The sequence below is a fragment of the Oncorhynchus tshawytscha genome, linkage group LG30, assembly GCF_018296145.1.
Source record: "Oncorhynchus tshawytscha isolate Ot180627B linkage group LG30, Otsh_v2.0, whole genome shotgun sequence".
NCBI classification, from domain to species: domain Eukaryota; kingdom Metazoa; phylum Chordata; class Actinopteri; order Salmoniformes; family Salmonidae; genus Oncorhynchus; species Oncorhynchus tshawytscha.
Window position 1 is genome coordinate 44,730,985 of NC_056458.1, and position 25,920 is coordinate 44,756,904.

At 44.6% G+C, this 25,920-nt stretch overlaps 1 protein-coding gene across 2 annotated transcripts in view; it reads left to right on the top strand.

Moving 5' to 3' along the window:
- The first annotated feature begins 317 nt into the window (after nucleotides 1-317).
- Nucleotides 318-25,920, top strand: part of LOC112216777 (sarcoplasmic/endoplasmic reticulum calcium ATPase 1-like) — a 104,989-nt gene continuing 79,386 nt past the window's right edge. The window contains exons 1-3 of one of the 2 annotated variants that reach the window (XM_042309567.1): nucleotides 318-889; nucleotides 20,227-20,244; nucleotides 21,894-21,976. In XM_042309567.1, the coding sequence (XP_042165501.1) occupies nucleotides 772-889; nucleotides 20,227-20,244; nucleotides 21,894-21,976 (219 nt within the window). In that variant the 5' untranslated portion in view covers nucleotides 318-771. The remainder of the gene's footprint in view (nucleotides 890-20,226; nucleotides 20,245-21,893; nucleotides 21,977-25,920) is intronic. The other variant, XM_042309566.1, reaches the window with a different exon arrangement.

The window sequence follows — 25,920 nt, forward strand, 5'->3', positions numbered from 1 at the left end:
AGTCTGGGCATATACTGGTCAATAAAAGTATTACTGACAAGTAAACAGCTGATTGGGCAGCTCAGCCAATGAGACGTCTCACACAAAAACATGACGTCATCCGTAAGTGTTTTTTTTTCCCCCTCTCATTTATGCTTTTGTCATAAATACAAGTATAGGACGAGTCAACCACATTTTTGGGGTATGAGTAACATATTAAGAGCTTTTAAAAGTGAGACTTTCTTTGCACAAGATGATGTGCCAAAAGGGAAGAGATCCATAACCCCAAGCATGAACTGATGACATATGAAACATTTGTATCTGGAGAATGACATAGTATTACCTCCTGTGACTTTTCATATGCGGTGCATAAGAACCATAGGCCTGAAACCGAGAAGACACGGGCTTTAGCAGAGCTTTACACTCAGGTAATGACAACCAATAGGAAGGCAAGCGAGTGTTCGAACACGCTCACTCACGAGAGAGGCGGTCCCTACGCAGTCCGAACATATCACACCTTGTGGTTTGATGAAGTGCTGACTGCAGTAGGATCTATTGGGCAATATAGTTGTCTTGAAAAGGAATCCGGCCGTACAGCTCCAATTGTCGGCTCGCAGAAGAGGAGGCAGGTGACCGTCTAGCAGGCAGAGCCACCTCCGCTTGGCAGTCTGAACGCAAGGCACATCGGTGGAAAACGACTGTATATTAGACCTTTATTGTCGTAATAGATATTCCATATTTAACTACATGCCTTTTAATTTAATTGTTTAGTTAGTCTGTTCTCCCTCCGAGATGGATAGCGCGCACACGAAATCCGCATCTGAAGTTTTAGAGAACTTCGGTGTGAACGAAAACACTGGACTCACACTTGAACAAGTGAAATCTAATTTTGAAAAATATGGACCGAACGGTGAGTAACATTGTTGCTGTTTACTGTTATTCAGTTTACCTGGTTGAGTGTTAAATGCCATTTTTCCACAGTATATCCAATATATCCAATATCATTGCACAGTTTAGGGAAGTTGTAATTTTACCACGGTCACGGATTTCATTGAGTAGTTTAGGGAAATTGGTTAAAATGATTTCCCCGCACCTTATTGAAAAACACGAATATCTGTCGCATACATCCTGCAAATGTTCCTTCCACCCTACATCTTTTGACTGATCTTATGCTTGACGCTACTGTCCGTTGTTTTCATTGTTTTTATCACACTTCACTGAGCTACATTGAGTTTCTCGCTTTAAACAAAGTTGTGTGTAACAACGCACGGAACCCGAACGCTCCTTATCACGGATAACTATTACAACCTTCAACCAGATTAATAGAAAATGCTATTATTGTAACACCCGTATTTAGGCTGGACGTCTATCGCATCGGTTTTGTAAAGCATATGCATGCATGTATTTTTTTTTTTTTTTTGGGGGGCTTGTAGACTAGTATTATGGCACGTTCATCAACGACAATTATTAATTAAGAAAGGGTAAAGGCTATAAGTGCAATACTGTAACCATTTCATTTGGGGCTATAGTCAACAATAGGAATAGCCTTTACACATTATGGTACCATCTAGCTTTTTGATCTTGACTGTGTTCCATTACATTACACATAGTCATTGGACTAAGGCACATTCTATACGGGGGGTTTGTTCGATGCTCGGGTCTGGACGTTAACATGCATCGCTTGCAATAGAAGCAAAATTACCTTATATTTTCATATCAGCGATACATAATTATATATATTTTTAAAAGGTAAAAGTGATACATACCTTTTTCTATAGGGTTAGGGTCCCACGTAGCCATATTTCCATGTTACAGCGCTTTTCTACGGAAAACAGACAGAAGACCGTGGACTACCTGTGCAAATGAGCTTTCTGGCTCTTCCGAACACCTGTGTGTAAACGAAAGATGGACGCCACAAACGTGTTGTCACTGAAAAATACTGTCGGCTGCAACTACGTTAAAACAGTGTACATACAGTAAGTGTGCGTTTTTGCATAAAAAAAAAATGTTTTCATGTGAAATTAAAAGTACAGGGATTTATGTGTCTAGACCCGTAACTCATTTGGTAATCGACTCCCGTTTATAGAGGAGGGAGTATTTGGATGTTTTCACTTCCAGAGCCAATTCGCCCTTTAAACAGAACATGTAAGGTCCTTGGACTAAGGAGTAACGTTAGTCTTGAGCTAATTGGAGAACAACTATTCACCCTTTCATTTAAAGATAAATAAGTAACATATTATTACATGTCATTCCTGCTATAGACAGTCTACTATTTCATGTGAATGGATATTTCACATGAGAGGCAGTCAATCAAGTTGATAAGGAGGAAGTGTTTCTGTGGAATAATTCTGTAAAATACACAACTGATAGAGAGAACTTGATTTACCTGTTTCCATGTCAACCCCATTAGTTGTAATACGCATGGTTAATACTCTAGGTTTGAAGTTACACACTCATGCCATGGTAGGCTACTGTATCAAGGGGAAGATACTGGCATTTTGTGATAATTCTGGATGCCACTATGGCACCCCCATTAATTCTGGATGCCACTATGGCACCCCCATTAATTCTGGATGCCACTATGGCACCACCATTAATTCCACTATGGCACCACCATTAATTCCACTATGGCACCACCATTAATTCCACTATGGCACCACCATTAATTCCACTATGGCACCACCATTAATTCCACTATGGCACCACCATTAATTCCACTATTGCACCACCATTAATTACACTATTGCACCACCATTAATTCTGGATTCCACTGTGGCACCACCATTAATTACACTATGGCACCACCATTAATTACACTATGGCACCACCATTAATTCTGGATTACACTATGGCACCACCATTAATTACACTATTGCACCACCATTAATTCTGGATTCCACTATGGCACCACCATTAATTCCACTATGGCACCACCATTAATTCCACTGGCACCACCATTAATTACACTATGGCACCACCATTAATTTAATTCCACTATGGCACCACCATTAAATTCCACTGTGGCACCACCATTAATTCCACTATTGCACCACCATTAATTCTATTCCACTATGGCACCAACATTAATTCCACTATGGCACCACCATTAATTCCACTATGGCACCACCATTAATTACACTATTGCACCACCATTAATTCTGGATTCCACTATGGCACCCCCATTAATTCTGGATTACACTATGGCACCACCATTAATTACACTATTGCACCACCATTAATTCTGGATTCCACTATGGCACCACCATTAATTCTGGATTCCACTGTGGCACCACCATTAATTCCACTATTGCACCACCATTAATTCTGGATGCCACCATAGTGGTGCCTTAGTGGAATGATAACATTCATAAGTTGAGGAAACTTTTTTCATCTACTTCTGGGAGGAAGGGGAACAACAGCGCGGAACAACAGCGCTGACTTGTGTGAAATCTGCACTGAGAACAAATATCCAGGACCATCCCTCAATGTGCTCAAAGGGGTGTTTCTATAGGCTACAACCTGTTGATGATGCAGTATAATGGTTCACGTCTTTTCCTCTGTGGACGTAATGGATCAAAGCCTTCTGCAAAATCCTTAATCAGATGTAGACGTGGTGCTGCTTAATGGATATTTTACTGAACTTGGCACCTTTACAATGGTCCTGAGTCTTTGGCCTGATTATTTTTTGCATGGTGGCTGGTGCCTTTTCGCTATAGAGGAGGGCTGCTGTGCTGTATCATTAGAGAGAACCAGCAGTCCTTTGTTGCACGGAGCGAAACCTACCCAGAGATCTGTGTGTTGCTGTGACGACTTCATGGAAAAAGAAACATCTGGTTACACATCTTTCGTTGCTAGTTGTGAACTGACTTCCCGTGTGTGTGTGTGTGTTTGTGTGTGTGTGTGTGTGTGCTCGTAGATATGTTTGCTTAAGGGAATACCCTTTCCTCTCTTGGCTGTAAACCAGGGTTCCGTTCAGTAGGGCACAACGTTGTGGAACGTTCAGATATAAATATATTCTGTGGAACAAACATGCCTCTCGGACATGTAGAAGAAGCAATCTTGTCAGTTCTGTTCATGAAATGTCTATCTGCAAAGTTCAACTGTGTATTTCCTGCTGAACGTGACCAATGTCCCGCTCTCTAATCCCTCACAGCCAACAACACAAGGAAAAGGAAGTGTTATTTTAAGTTTTAATAGCTACATGTCTCAGCTGAGTGGTGTATGTGGCACACTGAACGTCTCGTTCCCCTCTGCCGACAAACCCACCACAGCCTGCCTTTTGTAGTTGACAGCAACGACTCACGGTACTTGGATTACCAAGTTGGTTACAGCGACTCACGCCAATGAGTTTGGTGATGGTTGCAGGGAGGGAGCCGCTGTTCAAAGTGTGTGGGTGGCGTGCTTTTCTGTTGCAAACTAGAGGTCGACTGATTAATTGGAATGGCCGATTAATTAGGGCCGATTTCACGTTTTCATATAACAATCAGAAATCTGTATTTTTGGGCTCCGACTTTTTTTGTTGTTGTGGTATTTTATTCTTACATTTTTTTTTTATACCTTTTGTTTAACCAGGCAAGTCAGTTGAGAACACATTCTTATTTTCAATGATGGCCTAGGAACAGTGGGTTAACTGCCTCGTTCAGGGGCAGAACAACAGATTTTCACCTTGTCAGCTCAGGGGAACCAATCTTGCAACCTTACAGTTAACTAGTCCAACGCAATAACGACCTGCCTCTCTCTCGTTGCACTCCACAAGGAGACCGTCTGTTACGCAAATGCAGTAAGCCAAGTTAAGTTGCTAGCTAGCATTAAACTTATCTTATAAAAAACCATCAATCATAATCACTAGTTAACTACACATGGTTGATGATATTACTAGATATTATCTAGCGTGTCCTGCGTTGCATATACTCTGACTAAGCATACAAGTATCTAAGTATCTGACTGAGCGGTGGTAGGCAGAAGCAGGCGCGTAAACATGAATTCAAACTGGACTTTCGGGCGTTTTGCCAGCAGCTCTTCGTTGTGCATCAAGCATTGCGCTGTTTATGACTTCAAGCCTGTCAACTCCCGAGATGAGGCTGGTGTAACCGAAGTGAAATGGCTAGCTAGTTAGCGCGCGCTAATAGCATTTCAAACGTCACTCGCTCTGAGCCTTCTAGTAGTTGTTCCCCTTGCTCTGCATGGGTAACGCTGCTTCGAGGGTGGCTGTTGTCGTTGTGTTGCTGGTTCGAGCCCAGGGAGGAGCGAGGAGAGGGACGGAAGCTATACTGTTACACTGGCAATACTAAAGTGCCTATAAGAACATCCAATAGCCAAAGTTTAATGAAATGCAAATTATATAGTGGGAAATATTCCTATAATAACTACAACCTAAAACTTCTTACCTGGGAATATTGAAGCCTCAAGTTAAAAGGAACCACCAGCTTTCATATGTTCTCATGTTCTGAGCAAGGAACTGAAACGTTAGCTTACTTACATAGCACATATTGCACTTTTACTTTCTTCTCCAACACTTTGTTTTTGCATTATTTAAACCAAATTTAACATGTTTCATTAGGCTAAATTGATTTTATTGATGTATTATATTAAGTTAAAATAAGTGTTCATTCAGTGTTGTTGTAATTGTCATTATTACAAATAAAAAATATGAAAAATCGGACGATTAATCGGTATCGGCTTTTTGGGGCCTCCAATAATCGGTATCGGCGTTGAAAAATCATAATCGGTCGACATCTATTACAAACCCTCCATGATTACTTCTCGCTCTCTGACACCGAGATGGTTTTCACAGGGAGAATACAGGAGCTGTTCTGTAGTTTGTTTATTATTATACCTGTAGACAAGTCCTGCAAACTAATCTCTTACTGGTGAACACAAACAGGATTAGGTAGGCTATTGCTGTATGGCAGTGCTTTTGGGCTTGGGGAACTTGTAAGGCCATAAGCCTAATTATCAAAGAGAATATGTTCTCAGTCAGTTTACCTGGTTAAAAAAAGGGTAAATAAATAATCCGCTGTGCATGAGGGCAATATTTCTGAATATTTATAATGTAATTTAGGAGTAACTCGAGAAAAAAAAAGAAAAAAGGTTATGAACTAGGGAAGCCCCTTGTTCCTTCAAGCTATCTGCTCGGCTGTAGCAGGTACTGGCAACATTCCTGGGGAAGATATATCGGCCAGTTTCTTTGACACAGACATAACATTCCTACGCCAGTACAGGACGCGAGGCCTGTTTCACACTTTGTCTGGCTCTGGAACTCCTGGATGGAGGGATCGTTAGGCACTGAATGGAAACTAAAGTGGACTATCTGGATTTATAGTTGTTTTCTATTGGAATTTTTTTTTCTTTTTCTACAGTATTCTCAGATCACGACCATGGGCTATGTAAGGGGGACTCCTCCGTTTTAGATGATACATTGTCACCGTTGGTAGTGTCAGAGGTGCGTTGTGCCTTGGTGTTACTGTTATCCTAGCATAGCACACCCATTCAGTAAGGCCTGTCTTACCCCTAGTCAAAACCTGTGGTGTCATTGTGGAAGCCATGTCTCCTTTTTTTCTGAAACTGTATGGGGGAGGACATTTTGTTTTGTGACCGCAAAAGTTTTAACCCTGTGTTTTACATACTCAAAGCTGAAATATTTGGGTGGGTTGATGACATTAACATGGTCAAAAACATTGGTTGTCACTTAATGAGTTGGTTTTAATTGTTACAAACGGTGACAAACACTAGCAAGCAGAGTATATTTCAGTTCTTTCCTTCATGTTAAGAGGACCTTCTGTCCACACAGACCAGTGGGACTCGCGCTTAGTGTCCTTGCTGCTTCAGGCCACACCACACGCACCCACACCCATCCGGTAACATGTAGTGTGTCATTCACAAGAATATTTACAACTTCTCTTTTTGTCTGCTGGTGTTACTTGTGAAGACCGCGACTCTGAGCGTGTGTGTAGTGAAAGAAGACAGACAGACCCCTCTGCACGCTGAACGTACTATGACAAAGGATGTTGCTTTGAGAACGTGTGTGAGTGGTGACTTGTATTTGCAGCTCGCACCCACATGGGGGGTGGTTTAAAAAAGGCTTTTTTGTACCCCTGTGTTTGTGTAAGAGAAATGGGCCAGCAGGCTGACTCTGTCGTCTGGCTGGGATTGCTGACTTAATGTTTGTAGAACACAGACCCTAACCCTATGTAAAACACAGACCCTACCCTACGTTAAACACAGACCCTAACCCTACCCTACGTAAAACACAGACCCTAACCCTACCCTAGGTAAAACACAGACCCTAACCCTACCCTACGTAAAACACACACCCTAACCCTACCCTACGTAAAACACAGACCCTACCACTACCCTACGTAAAACACAGACCCTAACCCTACCCTACGTTAAACACAGATCCTAACCCTACCCTACGTAAAACACACACCCTAACCCTACCCTACGTAAAACACACACCCTAACCCTACCCTACGTAAAACACACCCTAACCCACCCTAACCCTACCCTACCCTAGGTAAAACACCCAGACCCTAACCCTACCCTACGTAAAACACACACCCTAACCCTACCCTACGTAAAACACACCCTAACCCTACCCTACGTAAAACACACCCTAGACCCTAACCCTACCCCTACGTAAAACACACACCCTAACCCTAACCCTAACCCTACGTAAAACACACAAACACACACCCTAACCCTACCCTACGTAAAACACACACCCTAACCCTACCCTACGTAAAACACAGACCCTAACCCTACCCTAGACCCGTAAAACACACACCCTAACCCTACCCTACGTAAAACACACACCCTAACCCTACCCTACGTAAAACACAGACCCTACCCCTACGTAAAACACAGACCCTAACCCTACCCTACGTTAAACAAAGATCCTAACCCTACCCTACGTAAAACACAGACCCTAACCCTACCCTACGTAAACAAAGAAAACACAGACCCTAACCCTACCCTACCCTACGTAAAACACGTAAAACACAGACCCTAACCACTACCCTACGTAAAACACAGACCCTAACCCTACCCTACGTAAAACACAGACCCTAACCCTACCCTATGTAAAACACAGACCCTAACCCTACCCTACGTAAAACACAGACCCTAACCCTACCCTATGTAAAACACAGACCCTAACCCTAGGTAAAACACAGACCCTAACCCTAAAACACAGACCCTAGGTAAAGCACAGACCCTAACCCTACCCTAGGTAAAACACAGACCCTAACCCTACCCTAGGTAAAACACAGACCCTAACCCTACCCTAGGTAAAACACAGACCCTAACCCTACCCTAGGTAAAACACAGACCCTAACCCTACCCTATGTAAAACACAGACCCTAGCCCTGCCCCTAAAACACAGACCCTAGGTAAAACACAGACCCTAACCCTACCCTATGTAAAACACAGACCCTACCCTACCCTAGGTAGGTAAAAACACAGACCCTACGTAAAACCCTAACCCTACGTAAAAACACAGACCCTACAGACCCTACGTAAAACACAGACCCTAACCCTACCCTACGTAAAACACAGACCCTACCCTACCCTAAGGTAAAAACACAGACCCTAACCCTACCCTAGGTAAAACACAGACCCTACCCTACCCTAGGTAAAACACAGACCCTACCCTACCCTAGGTAAAACACAGACCCTAACCCTACGTAAAAACACAGACCCTAACCCTACCCTACGTAAAACACAGACCCTACCCTACCCTACGTAAAACACAGACCCTAACCCTACCCTAGACCCTAACCCTACCCTACGTAAAACACACAGACCCTAACCCTAAAACACAGACCCTAACCCTAACCCTACGTAAAACACAGACCCCTAACCCTACCCGTAAAACACAGACCCTAACCCTACCCCTACGTTAAACACAGACCCTAACCCTACCCTACGTAAAACACAGACCCTATCCCTACCCTAAAACACGACCCTAACCCTTAAACACAGATCCTAACCCTACCCCTACGTTAAACACAGACCCTATCCCTACCCTACGTAAAAAACACCCTAACCCTACCCCGTAAAACACAACCCTAACCCTACCCTACGTAAAACACACACCCTAACCCTACCCTACGTAAAACACACACCCTAACCCTACCCTACGTAAAACACACTAACCCTAACCCTACCCTACGTAAAACACACACCCTAACCCTACCCATAAAACAAACACAGACCCTAACCCTACCCTACGTAAATCACAGACCCTACCCTATGTAAAACACACACTAACCCTGTAAAACACACACCCTAACCCTACGTAAATCACAGACCCTAACCCTACCCTACGTAAATCACAGACCCTAACCCTACCCTACGTAAAACACAGACCCTAACCCTACCCTATGTAAAACACAGACCCTAACCCTAACCCTACGTAAAAACAGACTAACCCTACCCTAACCCTACCCTACGTAAAACACAGACCCTAACCCTACCCTACGTAAAACACAGACCCTACCCTATGTAAAACACAGACCCTAACCCTACGTAAATCACAGACCCTACCCTATGTAAAACACAGACCCTAACCCTACGTAAATCACAGACCCTACCCCGTAAAACACAGACCCTAAAACACAGACCCTACCCTACGTAAATCACAGACCCTACCCTACGTAAAACACAGACCCTACCCTACGTAAAACACAGACCCTATCCCTACGTAAAACACAGACCCTAACCCCACCCTATGTAAAACACAGACCCTAACCCTACCCTACGTAAAACCCTACCCTATGTAAAACACAGACCCTACCCTACGTAAAACACAGACCCTACCCCTACGTAAAACACAGACCCTACCCTACATAAAACCCTACATAAAACAGACTAGGGTTGAATGGCGGAAACCTGGTTACAAAGATTTACGACCCAAAACTACTCCCTTTTCCCAGTATAAATAGCTGAGAAGCCGGTAAATTATAATAAATTATTTATAAAACTCAGCAAAAAAAGAAACGTCCTCTCACTGTCCACTGCGTTTATTTTCAGCAAACTTAACATATGTAAATATTTGTATGAACATAACCAGATTCAACAACTGAGACGTAAACTGAACACGTTCCACAGACATGTGACTAACAGAAATGGAATAATGTGTCCCTGAACAAAGGGGGGGGTTCAAAATCAAAAGGAACTGTCAGTATCTGGTGTGGCCACCAGCTGCATTAAGTACTGCAGTGCATCTCCTCCTCATGGACTGCACCAGATTTGCCAGTTCTTGCTGTGAGATGTTACCCCACTCTTCCACCAAGGCACCTGCAAGTTCCCAGTCTTGCAGGAAATCACGCACAGAACGAGCAGTATGGCTGATGGCATTGTCATGCTGCAGGGTCATGTCAGGATGAGCCTGCAGGAAGGGTAGCACATGAGGGAGGAGGATGTCTTCCCTGCAACGCACAGCGTTGAGATTGCCTGCAATGAGAACAAGCTCAGTCCGATGATGCTGTGACACACCGCCCCAGACCATGATGGACCCGCCACGTCCAATTCGATCCCGCTCCAGAGTACAGGCCTCGGTGTAACGCTCATTCCTTCGACCATAAACGCAAATCCGACCATCACCCCTGGTGAGACAAAACTGCGACTCCTCAGTGAAGAGCACTTTTTGCCAGCCCTGTCTGGTCCAGCGACTGTGGGTATGTGCCCATAGGCGATGTTGTTGCCGGTGGTGTCTGGTGAGGACCTGCCTTACAACAGGCCTACAAGCCCTCAGTCCAGCCTCTCTCAGCCTATTGCGGACAGTCTGAGCACTGATGGAGGAATTTTGTGTTCCTGGTGTAACTTGGGCAATTGTTATTGCCATCCTGCGGGACAGGTACAGGTGTGATGTTCGGATGTACCAATCCTGTGCAGGTGTTGTTACACGTGGTCTGCCACTGCGAGGACGATCAGCTGTCCGTCCTGTCTCCCTGTAACGCTGTCTTAGGTGTCTCTTGGTACGAACATTGCAATGTATTGCCCTGGCCACATCTGCAGTCCTCATGCCTCCTTGCAGCATGCCTAAGGCCTGTTCACGCAGATGAGCAGGGACCCTGGGCATCCTTCTTTTAGTGTTTTTCAGAGTCAGTAGAAATGCCTATTTAGTGTCCTAAGTCTTCATAACTGTGACCTTAATTGCCTACCGTCTGTAAGCTCTTAGTGTCTTAACGACCGTTCCACAGGTGCATGTTCATTAATTGTTTATGGTTCATTGAACAAGCATGGGAAACAGTGTTTAAACACTTTACAATGAGATCTGTGAAGTTCTTTGGATTTTTACAAATTGTCTTTGAAAGACAGGGTCCTGAAAAAGGGACATTTCTTTTTTTGCTGAGTTTATGAATGGAATAGAACTGTTAAATGATATTTGATGTCTAAATGTAGCTTCTCTATTGCCTTGTCTCTGCATGATGAATCACCAATGTTCAGGGTGGGGACAGACCGCCCGTCTCAAAATGGAGCACAGACCTCAGCTATAAGGCCGTAGACCGATCATCTCATGGTAACTTTTTTTCTTTTGACAGGCAGGTAGGCCTACAAGGGGGCGGAGTTGCAATCTACTGCAGTGTTCTGTCATGCTATCCAGGTCTGTGCCCAAACAATTTGAGCTTCTACTTTTAAAAATCCACCTTTCCAGAAACAAGTCTCTCACTGTTGCCGCTTGCTATAAACCACCTTCTGCCGCCAGCTGTGCCCTGGACACCATATGTGAATTGATTGCCACCCTATCTATCTTCAGAGCTTTTGCTGTTAGGTGACCTAAACTGGGACATGCTTAACACCCCGGCCATCCTACAATTTAAGTTTGATGCACTCAATCTCACACAAATTATCAATGAACCTACCAGGTACAACCCCAAATCCGTAACCATGGGCACCCTCTTAGATAGCATCCTGACCAACTTGCCCTCCAAATACACCTCTGCTGTCTTCAACCAGGATCTCAGCGATCACTGCCTCATTGGTTGCGTCCGTAATGGGTCTGCGTTCAAACGACCACCCCTCATCACTGTCAAAACGCTCCCTAAAACACTTCAGCGAGCAGGCATTTCTAAACGACCTGGCCTGGGTATCCTGGAAGGATATTGACCTAATTCTGTCAGTAGAGGATGTCTGGGTATTCTTTTAAAAGTGATTTTCTCACAATATTAAATAAGCATGCCCCATTCAAAAAATATAGAACCAGGAACAGATATAGCCCGTGGTTCACTCCAGACCTGACTGCCCTTGACCAGCACAAAAACATCCTGTGGCGTACTGCATTAGCATCGAATAGCCCCCGCGTTATGCAACTTTTCATGGAAGTTAGGAACCAATATACACAGGCAGTTAGGAAAGCAAAGACTAGCTTTTTCAAACAGAAATTGGCATCCTGCAGCACAAACTCCAAAATGTTCTGAGACACTGTAAAGTCCATGGAGAATAAGAACACCTCCTCCCACTGCACTGAGGCTAGGAAACACTGTCACCACCGATAAATCCACTATAATTGAGAAATTCAATAAGCATTTTTCTACGGCTGGCCATGCTTTCCACCTTGCTACCCCTACCCCGGTCAACAACCCTGCTCCCCCCACAGCAAATTGCCCAAGCCTCTCCCATTTCTCCTTCACCCAAATCCAGATAGCTGATGTTCTGAAAGAGCTGCAAAATCTGGACCCCTATAAATCAGCAGGGCTAGACAATCTGGACCCTCTCTTTCTAAAATGATCTGCCGCAATTGTTGCAACCACTATTTCTAGCCTGTTCAACCTCTCTTTCGTATAGTCTGAGATCCCTAAAGATTGGAAAGCTGCCACAGTCATCCCCCCTATTCAAAGGGGGAGACACTCTCTAGATCCAAACTGCTACAGACCTATATATATGCTGCCCTGCCTTTCTAAAATATTCTAAATGCCAAGTTAACAAACAGATCACCGACCATTTCGAATCCCACCATACCTTCTCCGCTATGCAATCTGGTTTCCGAGCTGGTCATGGGTGCACCTCAGCCACGCTCAAGGTCCTAAATGATATCATAACCTCCATCGATAAGGGGAAATACTGTGCATTCATAGACCTGGCCAAGGATTTCGACACTGTCAATCACCACATTCTTATCAGCAGACTCAACAGCCTTGGTTTCTCAAATGACTGCCTTGCCTGGTTCATCAACTAATTTTCAGATGGAGATCAGTGTGTCAAACGGGAGGGGCTGTTGTCCGGACCTCTGGCAGTCTCTATGGGGGTGCCACAGGGTTCAATTCTCGGGCCGACTCTTTTCTCTGTATATATCAATGATGTCGCTCTTGCTGCTGGTGATTCTCTGATCCACCTCTACGCAGACGACACCATTCTGCGTACTTCTGGCCCTTCTTTGGACACTGTGTTAACTAACCTCCAGATGAGCTTCAATGCCATACAACTCTCCTTCTGTGGCCTCCAACTGCTCTTAAATGCAAGTAAAGCTAAATGCATGCGCTTCACCTGCCTGCCGGTCCAGCATCACTACTCTGGATGGTTCTGACTTACAATTTGTGGACATCTACAAATACCTAGGTGTCTCTCCTTCCAGACTCACATTAAGCATCTCCAATCCAAAATCAAATTCCTATTTTGCAACAAAGCCTCCTTCAGTCACCAAACACCCTCGTAAAACTATCCTACTGATCCTTGACTTCGGCGACGTCATTTACAAAATAGCCTCAACACTCTACTCAGCAAATTGGATGCAGTCAATCACAGTGCCATCTGTTTTGTCACCAAAGCCCCATATACTTCCCACCACTGCGACCTGTATGCTCTCGATGGCTGGCCCTCTCTTCATATTCTTCACCAAACCCACTGGCTCCAGGTCATCTATAAGTCTTTGCTAGGTAAAACCCCACCTTATCGCAGCTCACTGGTCACCATAGCAGCACCCACCCGTAGCAGGCGCTCCAACAGATATATTTTACTGGTCACCCTCAAAGCCAATTCCTCCTTTGGCCACCTCTCCTTCCAGATCCCTGCTGCCAATGACTGGAACGAACTGCAAAAATCACTGAAGCTGGAGACTCATATCTCCCTCACTAACTTTAAGCTCCAGCTGTCAGAGCAGCTCACAGTTCACTGCACCTGTACATAGCCCATCTGTAAATAGCCCATCCAACTACCTCATCCCCATATTGTTATTTTTTTGTTGTTGTTGCTCCTTTGCACCTCAGTAGCTCTACTTGCACATTCATCTTCTGCACATCTATCACTCCAGTATTTAATGACTAAATTCTAATTACTTTCCCACTATGGCCTATTTATTGCCTTACCTCCCTTATCTCACCTCATTTGCACACACTGTATATAGACTTTTTTCTTCCTATTCTGTTCTTGACTATATGCTTGTTTATTCCATGTGTAACTCTGTTTTTGTCGCTTTGCTTTATCTTAGCCAGGTCGCGGTTGTACGTGAGAACTTGTTCTCAACTGGCTTACCTGGTTAAATAAAGGTAAAATAAGTCAGTCACACTCAGAGGCCTTCTGGAGATGGATGTTGAATCACTGAGCTAAGCAGAGGCAGCATTGAGCTACACACAGACCCTTCTACTATCTGTCAGTGCTCCTCTGTACCATCACTCATTCATATATCCTTATGTACATATTCTTTATCCCCTTACACTGTGTATAAGACAGTAGTTGTTTTTGGGAATTGTTAGTTAGATTACTTGTTCGTTATTACTGCATTGTCGGAACTAGAAGCACAAGCATTTCGCTACACTCGCATTAACATCTGCTAACCATGTGTATGTGACAAATAAAATTTGATTTGATTTGATCATGTGGTTGGTTCTTACTGCTGTCTTGTTGAGGGGCCTGATGGTATCCCAGGTGGTAGTTGGTTGGCTCTGGTGAAGCAGCTCAACTGTGTGTGTGTGTGTGTGTGCGCCGTATTTTACTACACACACCGCCCAGCCCTAGAGACCCCCCCCATGCCTGAGGTACTGATCCTTTATTTGGTTCATTTGTTTGGCACATTTGTGTAGTTGTTACTTTAGATATATTAATGGAGAAATACATCTACATCTTGAGTTTAACAACCCAAAATGGCCGCTTCTCATGCCAAGAGTAGTAGTGAGTAGTGCGAGCCACAGTTGGACCAGGTAGGCTCTCCCAGTCCACTCACCACAACTCTAGTAACGTTACATCGCTCCAGGCCACGGGTGAGCTCTCTGCCAAATCCTCTGCCGTGTCTCTGTCTCTCACGCACAAAACCGGAGAGACAGGCATTCACACACACACAAAGACTGGGAGGGAGACAGACCCAACTACCCTTAAACACTAAGTCAGCCTCCAGCCTCTCCTGGGAAGGAAGGTGCACTCTCCATTTATATTAAATGAGTGACATCCACTGAGTAGATACGATCATAGACTGCCAGTCAATGATACGTCTGACACTTACCATTCACATCTAATACGTCCTCTGGTTAATGTATGTAGATTTACAGTGGGGGTAGAGGAAGGTCACCAGAGTTCACCTTTGTGTCATTTCTAGACCTGACCTGTTTTCACAGACCTTAGCCACAGTCAGTCCTGCTGCAAGGTCTTTAACTATGAGACCGACCGAGAGAGAGAGAGTTCGAATGCTTGCTGACTGCTCTGTTCTCTATGGCCTTTTGCCACAGCCGCTGACTGGCTGCTATTTCTTTGACTAACTCTGTCTGTTTTCTTGAATGCATCACTAGGACAACGGAGGGCATCTCCTGACCACCTGCTTATTACCCCACTATAAAAGCCAGTACCAGTTCCCTCGGTTTCAGAGATTAGCTTTTTAACTATTTAGTCTATGGGGTTACTATGCTGCACTTGCTGTTAGATGCCTAGAGAGCCAGTGCGCATCCCAACTGACCTTCCGAGGGCTTCCGAGTGGCGGAGCGGTCTAAGGCACTGCATCTCAGTGCTAGAGGTGTCGCTACAGACCATGGTTCGATTCCAGGCTGTATCACAACCGGCAGTGATTGGGAGTCCCATAGGGCGGCGCACAATTGGCCCAGCGTTGCCCGGGTTTGGGTTTGGCCCGGGGTAGGCAGTCATTGTAAAGTAAGAATTTGTTCTTAACTGACTTGCCTAGTTAAAAAATCTATAATAAATTTGTGAACCACATTTTGACCTATTCCCTTAATGGTGCTCTGGTCAAATTTTTTAACTATTTAGTCTATGGGGTTACTCTGCTGGTCTCTGCTGGTGCACTATATTGAGAATAGGGTGCAATTTTGATGCAGACCTAGTGTGTAGTGTCGGAATGTATCAAGGTCCTAAAATGCGTTGCTTAACAGTTATTTTGTGTTATTTTCGGCAGGCGTTGGCGACGTTACCCAATGAAACACTGTTTTCCAGTAGTTTCCACAAGCCAAGTAGTCATGGCAACTGTTTTGGAAACGTCCACCTATTTGCAGTTGAGACTGAGAGGACCTCAATAATCTAGCCCTATTGCTGTGCTTTCCATATGATGACCTTGTAGTTTTAGTCTGAAACCGTTACAGCTCTAATCATTAGGCAGAGGAGAAATTTAAAGGTGTGTGTGTGTGTGTGTGTGTGGTAGGAAGTTGTAGTGAAAGCTACTGACTCAGCACATCCCATGTCCTAGTGGTGACGGATGTTACGTTTCCTGGTGCTTCTCCAGGCTGTCTGTTACTGGCCATCAGACCTGGGTTCAAATACTATTTGAAGTCTTTCAAATACTTTAAGCATTTTCAGGGTTTCCACTTTTTCAACTATTCCATTGTGCCAGGCTTGATCAAGCCCAGCTAACGTATTTCAAATGATTTCAAATACTACCTAAGCTCAGGTTTGCTGGCCATGTACTTGGACATGGAACCTCTTTCTTCTGTTGGCTACTGTAACCAGGAAGTGGTTCCTCTCTGGTTGGACTGGTAGTGTATAAACAGGCTGGCTTTTGTTTTCATTGTCTCATAGCCAGGGGAGAGCACATGATTGGTAGGGAGGGGGGCAGAAAATGAGAAGCTGAGAGCCTGAGAGAGAGAGTGGAGAAGAATAGAGGCATGGTGAAGTCAGTTGGAATGTTTCAGAACAGGCTGAGGCGGACGTAACCCAGATGACTACAGTAAGGAGGAAATCCTTGGCACAGAGAGGGCTGGGGAACCCTGTTCAACCCCTCCAGTCCTCCCTCCCTCTTTCCCGTCCAGCTAGCAAGCCTCTCTTCCCAGCTCAGACCAGCAGAACTAGGAACTGCAGCCAGCCTGTCTGCCATAAAAGCAATAGTCTGCCTCCACACTTGTCGAACTGGGAAAAGGGCTTATGTCAGACTGGCAGAGCAGGGAAAAGTTTTCTGGATCTTCGGACACAGTACACAGTCCTCAAAGGGTTTTCCCATGTTCAGCTCAGAGCTCCAATAGGAACCAGTGCCTCCATATGCATGTTGCTGAAATACTTTATTCTCATTAAACAATGAATCATCGTTGCAATGCAGATTACTGTGTGTGAGTATGAGGCAAGAATGATGATGATGAAATAATTGGAACTAAGAAGGAATAGAAAGCTGTAGGGCTATGACTGAAATGCATTCACTAGTTGATATTTATAGGCCAGTTTTACAGAGACCGTTATATCCCTGCTTCATCTTGCCCTTTTTAAAAATTGTATTTTACCTTTATTTAACTAGGCAAGTCAGTTAAGAACAAATTCTTATTTTCAATGACGGCCTAGGAACAGTGGGTTAACTGCCTGTTCAACTACTCTCCCACTTCCTGCTTCATCTTGCCCTTACTCTCCCACTTCCTGCTTCTTCTTGCCCTTACTCTCCTGCTTCATCTTGCCCTTACTCTCCCACTTCCTGCTTCTTCTTGCCCTTACTCTCCTGCTTCATCTTGCCCTTACTCTCCCACTTCCTGCTTCTTCTTACCCTTAATCTCCTGCTTCATCTTGCCCTTACTCTCCCACTTCCTGCTTCTTCTTGCCCTTACTCTCCTGCTTCATCTTGCCCTTACTCTCCCACTTCATGCTTCTTCTTGCCCTTACTCTCCTGCTTCATCTTGCCCTTACTCTCCCACTTCCTGCTTCTTCTTGCCCTTACTCTCCTGCTTCATCTCGCCCTTACTCACCCACTTCCTGCTTCTTCTTGCCCTTATTCTCCTGCTTCATCCTGCCCTTACTCACCCACTTCCTGCTTCTTCTTGCCCTTACTCTCCTGCTTCATCTTGCCCTTACTCTCCCACTTCCTGCTTCTTCTTGCCCCTCTCCTACTCATCTCCTACTTCCTCATCTCGCCCTCTACTCACCCACTTCCTGCTTCTTCTTGCCCTTACTCTCCTGCTTCATCTCGCCCTTACTCACCCACTTCCTGCTTCTTCTTGCCCTTACTCTCCTGCTACATCTCGCCCTTACTCTCCCACTTCCTGCTTCCTCTTGCCCTTACTCTCCTGCTTCATCTCACCCTTACTCTCCCACTTCCTGCTTCTTCTTGCCCTTACTCTCCTGCTTCATCTTGCCCTTACTCTCCCACTTCTTGCTTGGATAACATGATTAGTGGAAACAGTGTTCTTCAAAGCACAATAACCCCTCTTTGTACTGCAACATTATTCATGTACTCTACCGTGTCAATAAAAAGTGATTTCATTAAATTATATTTTAACCTGAAATCATCAGACTCTTTTTCTTTTGGTTAATCAAAGTTGGTAGGAAGGATTCAAAAGCTCCTGATTAACTCTGTGTAATTCTAGTGGTCCTGAAATAAAATACATTTAATTTCCCGGCGTGCGGGCGTGTGTCTTGCTTGGGTATGTTTTTTGGAAGGGCTCTCCTCCGGGCGAGTCACGTCATGGTTCCTCTACTTTTCGGCCCTCTGAGTGGGATCACGTTTGATGACCATGTAAAACTTTCAATGCCTTATGCCTGCTTCTTCTTGCCCTTACTCTCCTGCTACATCTCGCCCTTACTCTCCCACTTCCTGCTTCTTCTTGCCCTTACTCTCCCACTTCCTGCTTCCTCTTAGTCATACTGTAGTTTGTTTCCAAACATGTCCATCCTGCTTTTATATTTCACTATTTCAATCATGGCTTTGGAGTAAGACTGGAAATTGTAGCTATTGAGAACATTCTGTGTTTGCAAATATGAATGTTTTGCCCTGATCTCAGTAGGGTTATATAGACCAGTCTTACAGGAGGTCTTAGCTTGACAGGGCAGTGTATTGCTATAGCATGTTCAGCACTTCATTATATATTTATATTTATATATATATATATACACACACACAATTTAGCAGGTGCTTTTATCCAATGTGACTTAGTCATGCGTTCATACATTTTACGTACGGGTGGTCCCGGGAATTGAACACACTGTCCTGTAAGGCCCATGCTTTACCAACCAAGCTACACAGAACATCACATTACCTGAGCTGTGACTTAGTGTTGTGCTGACCAGTATAGATGGACATGTGGTGCTGTAAAGAGGTTCTCATCACTGTGGTGGGTGTTGTGCTGCCTGTCCCTCACTCCTAGTCACCCCGACTCCCCTCCCTCCACTTCCCCCCTCCCTCCACGCCTCCCCCCTCCCTCCATTTCTCCCCTCCCTCCACGCCTCCCCCTCCTCCCTCCACGCATCCCCCCCCCCTCCATCCCTCGCCCAATGCCTCCCCCTCCCTCCATGCCTCCCCTCCCTCCCCCTCCCTCCATGCCTCCCCTCCCTCCCTCCCTCCATACCTCCCCTCCCTCCCTCCAAGCCTCCCCCTCCCTCCCTCCACGCCACCCCCTCCCTCCACGCCACCCCCTCCCTCCATGCCTCCCCTCCCTCCCTCCACGCCTCCCCCTCCCTCCACGCCTCCCCTCCCTCCATGCCTCCCTCCCTCCCTCCACGCCTCCCCCTCCCACACAGATCTGATAATGGTGAGAGCTGAAGGATAACATTTGTTTTAAATCGTCAGAGTTGTAACAACACACTAATCCTTTAGTTCAGAAACACTGTCATGAGAAGCCTTCCTTTATTTCATATGTAATCATACATTTAAACTCAACTGCTCCAGGATGAAGTGGAAATGTTTACACATGTCAAAAGCATCTCAAAGCCTGTTCTAAATGAATCTGTTAATCATTAACATTGTCTTTGTGCTGTTCCTCCTCTCTCTCGTTGTACCCCCCCTCCCTCTCTCGCTGTTCCTCCTCCCTCTCTCACTGTCCCCCCTCCCTCTCTCGCTGTTCTTCATCCATCTCCCCTTTCCATTCCTCCACGGATGGCGTGATGGTGGTGTGACACTGACAGAGCTTCCGGCTGAAGAAGGTAAATATTGATATTTCCAGTGAGATTCTAGTGCCCCCTCCTTTACAAGCTGATGATTAGCCCTTTAGCCTAGCATCGTGTGTGTGTGTGTCCTCAGAGTACACACTGACTTGAAGCACCACCCATATAGATACACTGTCAGTAGAAGAGGGATTAATGACTGGCTGAACAGAACTATAGACCTATAGAAGTCCCATATTATCAACGGCTGGGTAGTGCTGTTTTACTGTGGTTCCAATTCTCATGATGTACTTTCAGGCCTGGACTAAGAGTTTTTATAGGTACAGTATCTGTGACAAGATGATGTATAGCCGGAGAGCCTTATGACTTGACTATATGTACAGGGCCTTCAGAAAGTAGTCACACGTCTTGTCTTTCTCCACATATTTGTTGTTACAGCCAGATTTTTAAATGTATTACATTTAGATTTTGTGTCACTGCCCTACACACAATACCCCATAATGTCAAAGTGGAATGATGTTTTTAGACGTTTTTTACAAATGAATAAAAAAATGAAAAGTTAATGTCTTGAGTCATTAAGTATGCAACCCCTTTGTTATGGCAAGCCTAAATAAGTCCAGAAATAAGAATTTGCTTAAGTCACGTAAGTTGCAATAATTTTACAATAATAGTGTTTGACATGATTTTTGAATGACTACCTCATCTCTGTACCCCACACATAAAATTATCTGTAAGGTCACCCAGTCGAGCAGTGAATTTCAACCACAAAGACCAGGGAGGGTTTCCAACGCCTCACAAAGAAGGGCACCCATTGGTAGATGGGTAAAAAAATATTAAAAAGCAGACATTGAAAATCCCTTTGAGCACGGTGAAGTTATTAGTTATACTTTATAGTTATACTTACCCAGTCACTACAAAGATACAGGCGTCCTTCCTGACTCAGTTGCCAGAGTGAAAGGAAACCGCTCAGGGATTTCACCATGAGGCCAATGGTGACTTTAAAACAGTTACAGAGTTGAATGGCTGTGATAGGAGAAAACTGAGGATGGATCAACAACATTGTAGTTACTTCACAATACTAACCTAAATGACAGAGTAAAAAGAAGGAAGCCTGTACAGATTAAAAACATGCATCCTGTTTGCACTAAGGCACTAAAGTAAAACTGAAATTAACATGTCTGATTATAAAGGGCTATATTTGGGGCAAACACGACACATCACTGAGTACCACTTTTCATATTTTCAAGCATGGTGGTGGCTGCATCATGTTATGGGGATGCTTGTCATCAGTAAGGACTGGGGAGTTTTTAGGATAAAAAGAAAAAAGAAACTGAAAAATAGAAAAGCCAAGCACAGGAAAAATTAACAAGACACATTGTTTTGACTTAGTTTTGACTTAACTCTTCTTGAAAATCTATGGCAAGCCTCAAATGGCTGTCTAGCAATGATCAACTACTGTCATCAACATGACAGAGCTTGAAGAATTCAGGTGTGGAAAGCTCTTAGTGGCTTACACAGAAAGACTAACAGCTGTAATCACTACCAACGGTGATTCTAACATGTATAAATTCTTATACAAGTTAGATATTTATGTATTTATTTTTCAATACATTTGGCAAAAGTTCTAAACATGTTTTCACTTTTGTTATTGTGTGGTGTGTGTGTGTGTGTGTGTGTGTGTGTTGTAGGAAAGTCCCTATGGGAGCTGGTGGTGGAGCAGTTTGAAGATCTCCTGGTCAGAATCCTGTTGTTAGCTGCCTGCGTCTCCTTTGTAAGTAACTGTTGAACCCAATAACTTGCTGCTCATCACATTCTCCTTGGTAACTATTGAACCCAATACCCTGCTGCTCATCACATTCTCCTTGGTAACTATTGAACCCAATACCCTGCTGCTCATCACATTCTCCTTAGTAAGTAACTATTGAACCCAATACCCTGCTGCTCATCACATTCTCCTTAGTAAGTAACTATTGAACCCAATACCCTGCTGTTCATCACATTCTCTATAGTAAGTAACTATTAAACCCAATACCCTGCTGGTCATCACATTCTCCTTAGTAAGTAACTATTAAACCCAATACCCTGCTGGTCATCACATTCTCTTTAGTAAGTAACTATTGAATTCAATACCCTGCTGCTCATCACATTCTCCTTTGTTCACTTCTCTCCACTCATTCATATGAGTCCTATGTTTTGGCCTTTTTCTACAGTGGCTTGAAAGTTTTACATCTATCTTTGCAGCTTAGCCCACTAGTGACAACAAGGCTTCTCTGCCCTGACAGTGGACATCATGTGTCTGTAATACTCTGCCTTGACAGTGGACATCATGTGTCTGTAATACTCTGCCTTGACAGTGGACATCATGTGTCTGTAATACTCTGCCCTGACAGTGGACATCATGCGTCTGTAATACCCTGCCTTGACAGTGGACAGAATGTGTCTGTAATACCCTGCCTTGACAGTGGACAGAATGTGTCTGTAATACTCTGCCCTGACAGTGGACAGAATGTGTCTGTAATACTCTGCCCTGACAGTGGACAGAATGTGTCTGTAATACTCTGCCCTGACAGTGGACACATTGTCTGTAATACTCTCCCTGACAGTGGACAGAATGTGTCTGTAATACTCTGCCCTGACAGTGGACAGAATGTGTCTTACATACTATGCCCTGACAGTGGACAGAATGTGTCTGTAATACTCTGCCCTGACAGTGGACAGAATGTGTCTGTAATACTCTGCCTTGACAGTGGACATCATGTGTCTGTAATACTCTGCCTTGACAGTGGACATCATGTGTCTGTAATACTCTGCCCTGACAGTGGACATCATGCGTCTGTAATACTCTGCCCTGACAGTGGACATCATGTGTCTGTAATACCCTGCCCTGACAGTGGACATCATGTGTCTGTAATACTCTGCCCTGACAGTGGACATCATGTGTCTGTAATACTCTGCCCTGACAGTGGACAGAATGTGTCTGTAATACTCTGCCCTGACAGTGGACAGAATGTGTCTGTAATACTCTGCCCTGACAGTGGACAGAATGTGTCTGTAATACCCTGCCCTGACAGTGGACAGAATGTGTCTGTAATACTCTGCCCTGACAGTGGACAGAATGTGTCTGTAATACTCTGCCCTGACAGTGGACAGAATGTGTCTGTAATACTCTGCCCTGACAGTGGACAGAATGTGTCTGTAATACTCTGCCCTGACAGTGGACAGAATGTGTCTGTAATACTCTGCCCTGACAGTGGACAGAATGTGTCTGTAATACCCTGCCTTGACAGTGGACAGAATGTGTCTGTAATACCCTGCCTTGACAGTGGACAGAATGTGTCTGTAATACTCTGCCCTGACAGTGGACAGAATGTGTCTGTAATACTCTGCCCTGACAGTGGACAGCATGCGTCTGTAATACCCTGCCTTGACAGTGGACAGAATGTGTCTGTAATACCCTGCCTTGACAGTGGACAGAATGTGTCTGTAATACTCTGCCCTGACAGTGGACAGAATGTGTCTGTAATACTCTGCCCTGACAGTGGACAGAATGTGTCTGCCTGCCCTGACAGTGGACAGAATGTGTCTGTAATACTCTGCCCTGACAGTGGACAGAATGTGTCTGTAATACTCTGCCCTGACAGTGGACAGAATGTGTCTGTAATACTCTGCCCTGACAGTGGACAGAATGTGTCTGTAATACTCTGCCCTGACAGTGGACAGAATGTGTCTGTAATACTCTGCCCTGACAGTGGACAGAATGTGTCTGTAATACTCTGCCCTGACAGTGGACAGAATGTGTCTGTAATACTCTGCCCTGACAGTGGACAGAACAGACTCTGCCCTGACAGTGGACAGAATGTGTCTGTAATACTCTGCCCTGACAGTGGACAGAATGTGTCTGTAATACTCTGCCCTGACAGTGGACAGAATGTGTCTGTAATACTCTGCCCTGACAGTGGACAGAATGTGTCTGTAATACTCTGCCCTGACAGTGGACAGAATGTGTCTGTAATACTCTGCCCTGACAGTGGACAGAATGTGTCTGTAATACTCTGCCCTGACAGTGGACAGAATGTGTCTGTAATACTCTGCCCTGACAGTGGACAGAATGTGTCTGTAATACTCTGTCTGCAGGCATTGCTTTGCATACCACCTCCGTATTTCCAATAATACTGGCCTGCCGATGATGGAAGGTTCAGACCCTTGACTCCCTAGATTTTCCACTCAAAGCATTACTCTTTACTTCAGTATTTCCAATACTCTGACGCATACAATTCCTTAAATAGTGACCCTGTTTTTGGGCCAGGTGGTAGGGTGGAGTATGTGGCACGGCCAGGGGAACCCTGTCTGGATAACGATTGTATTTCCATCTATTACAGGGCTATTCTGGGCAGTGGAATTAAGTATTAAAATGTATACGATACAAATATATCTACACTAATTGCCTTTGTGTTGATCCTGGTGTTTCTAAGTGGGAGGCTGTTTGTTTTTCCTAATGTAAATTAGGCTGCCCATACTTGTAATTTAAACGTGTTAGCACTGTAACAAGACCCTGTTCTGTTCCACTGATTTACAGCTCCCACATCCGTTACTATACACCAAGCAGACTGAGCTACCTAGGCTGGTTTAACCTCCCCCACATCCTTTACTATACACCAAGCAGACTGAGCTACCTAGGCTGGTTTAACCTCCCGCACATCCGTTACTATACACCAAGCAGACTGAGCTACCTAGACTGGTTTAACCTCCCGCACATCCGTTACTATACACCAAGCAGACTGAGCTACCTAGGCTGGTTTAACCTCGCGCACATCCTTTACTGTACACCAAGCAGACTGAGCTACCTAGGCTGGTTTAACCTCCCCCACATCCTTTACTGTACACCAAGCAGACTGAGCTACCTAGGCTGGTTTAACCTCCCCCACATTCTTTACTATACACCAAGCAGACTGAGCTACCTAGGCTGGTTTAACCTCCCCCACATCCTTTACTATACACCAAGCAGACTGAGCTACCTAGGCTGGTTTAACCTCCCCCACATCCTTTGAGACTTGATGCTGATGTATTCCTTATGGGTCAGTCGGTGCTACTGTGCATTGGTGCTCCCGAGTGGCGCAGTGGTCTAAGACACTGCATCTCAGTGCTTGAGGCGTCACTACAGACACGATTGTGAGTCCCATAGGGTGCCGCACAATTGGTCCAGCGTTGTCCGGGTTTGGCCTGTGTAGGAAGTCATTGTAAATAATCATTTGTTCTTGACTTGCCTTGTTAAACAAAGGTAAAATAAAAAAAAGTGACGTCAAATGGATTTAGTTAGTTAAATAAACACTTTTATTATTTTTATTAAAACAATTCAGTTTTAGTGACCAACGATGCTGCTTTAATGAATTACAGCAACATGTGCTCAGCCTACTGATGCTGGAAGAGGTGGCGAAAGTGACCTTTCAGAAGTATCCGAAAGAAAGGCAATCCTAACCTATAAGGGCCAAACCTCAATGGGGGAATTACTAATTTGTGTGCCTATTTGAATAATATGTAAATGAAGACATTGAGCTGCTCTGACTCTGCATGACATGAGAATAGAGCTTTGTAACCAGGCAACAAGAGAGGAACACGGGACAAAGCTGTTGTTTTTAAAGCGGTCTCCGATATAATCATTACACATGACTATTATTGGATGAAAGTCGTAGAGGAGAAGGAATGCTCAGGTCTACC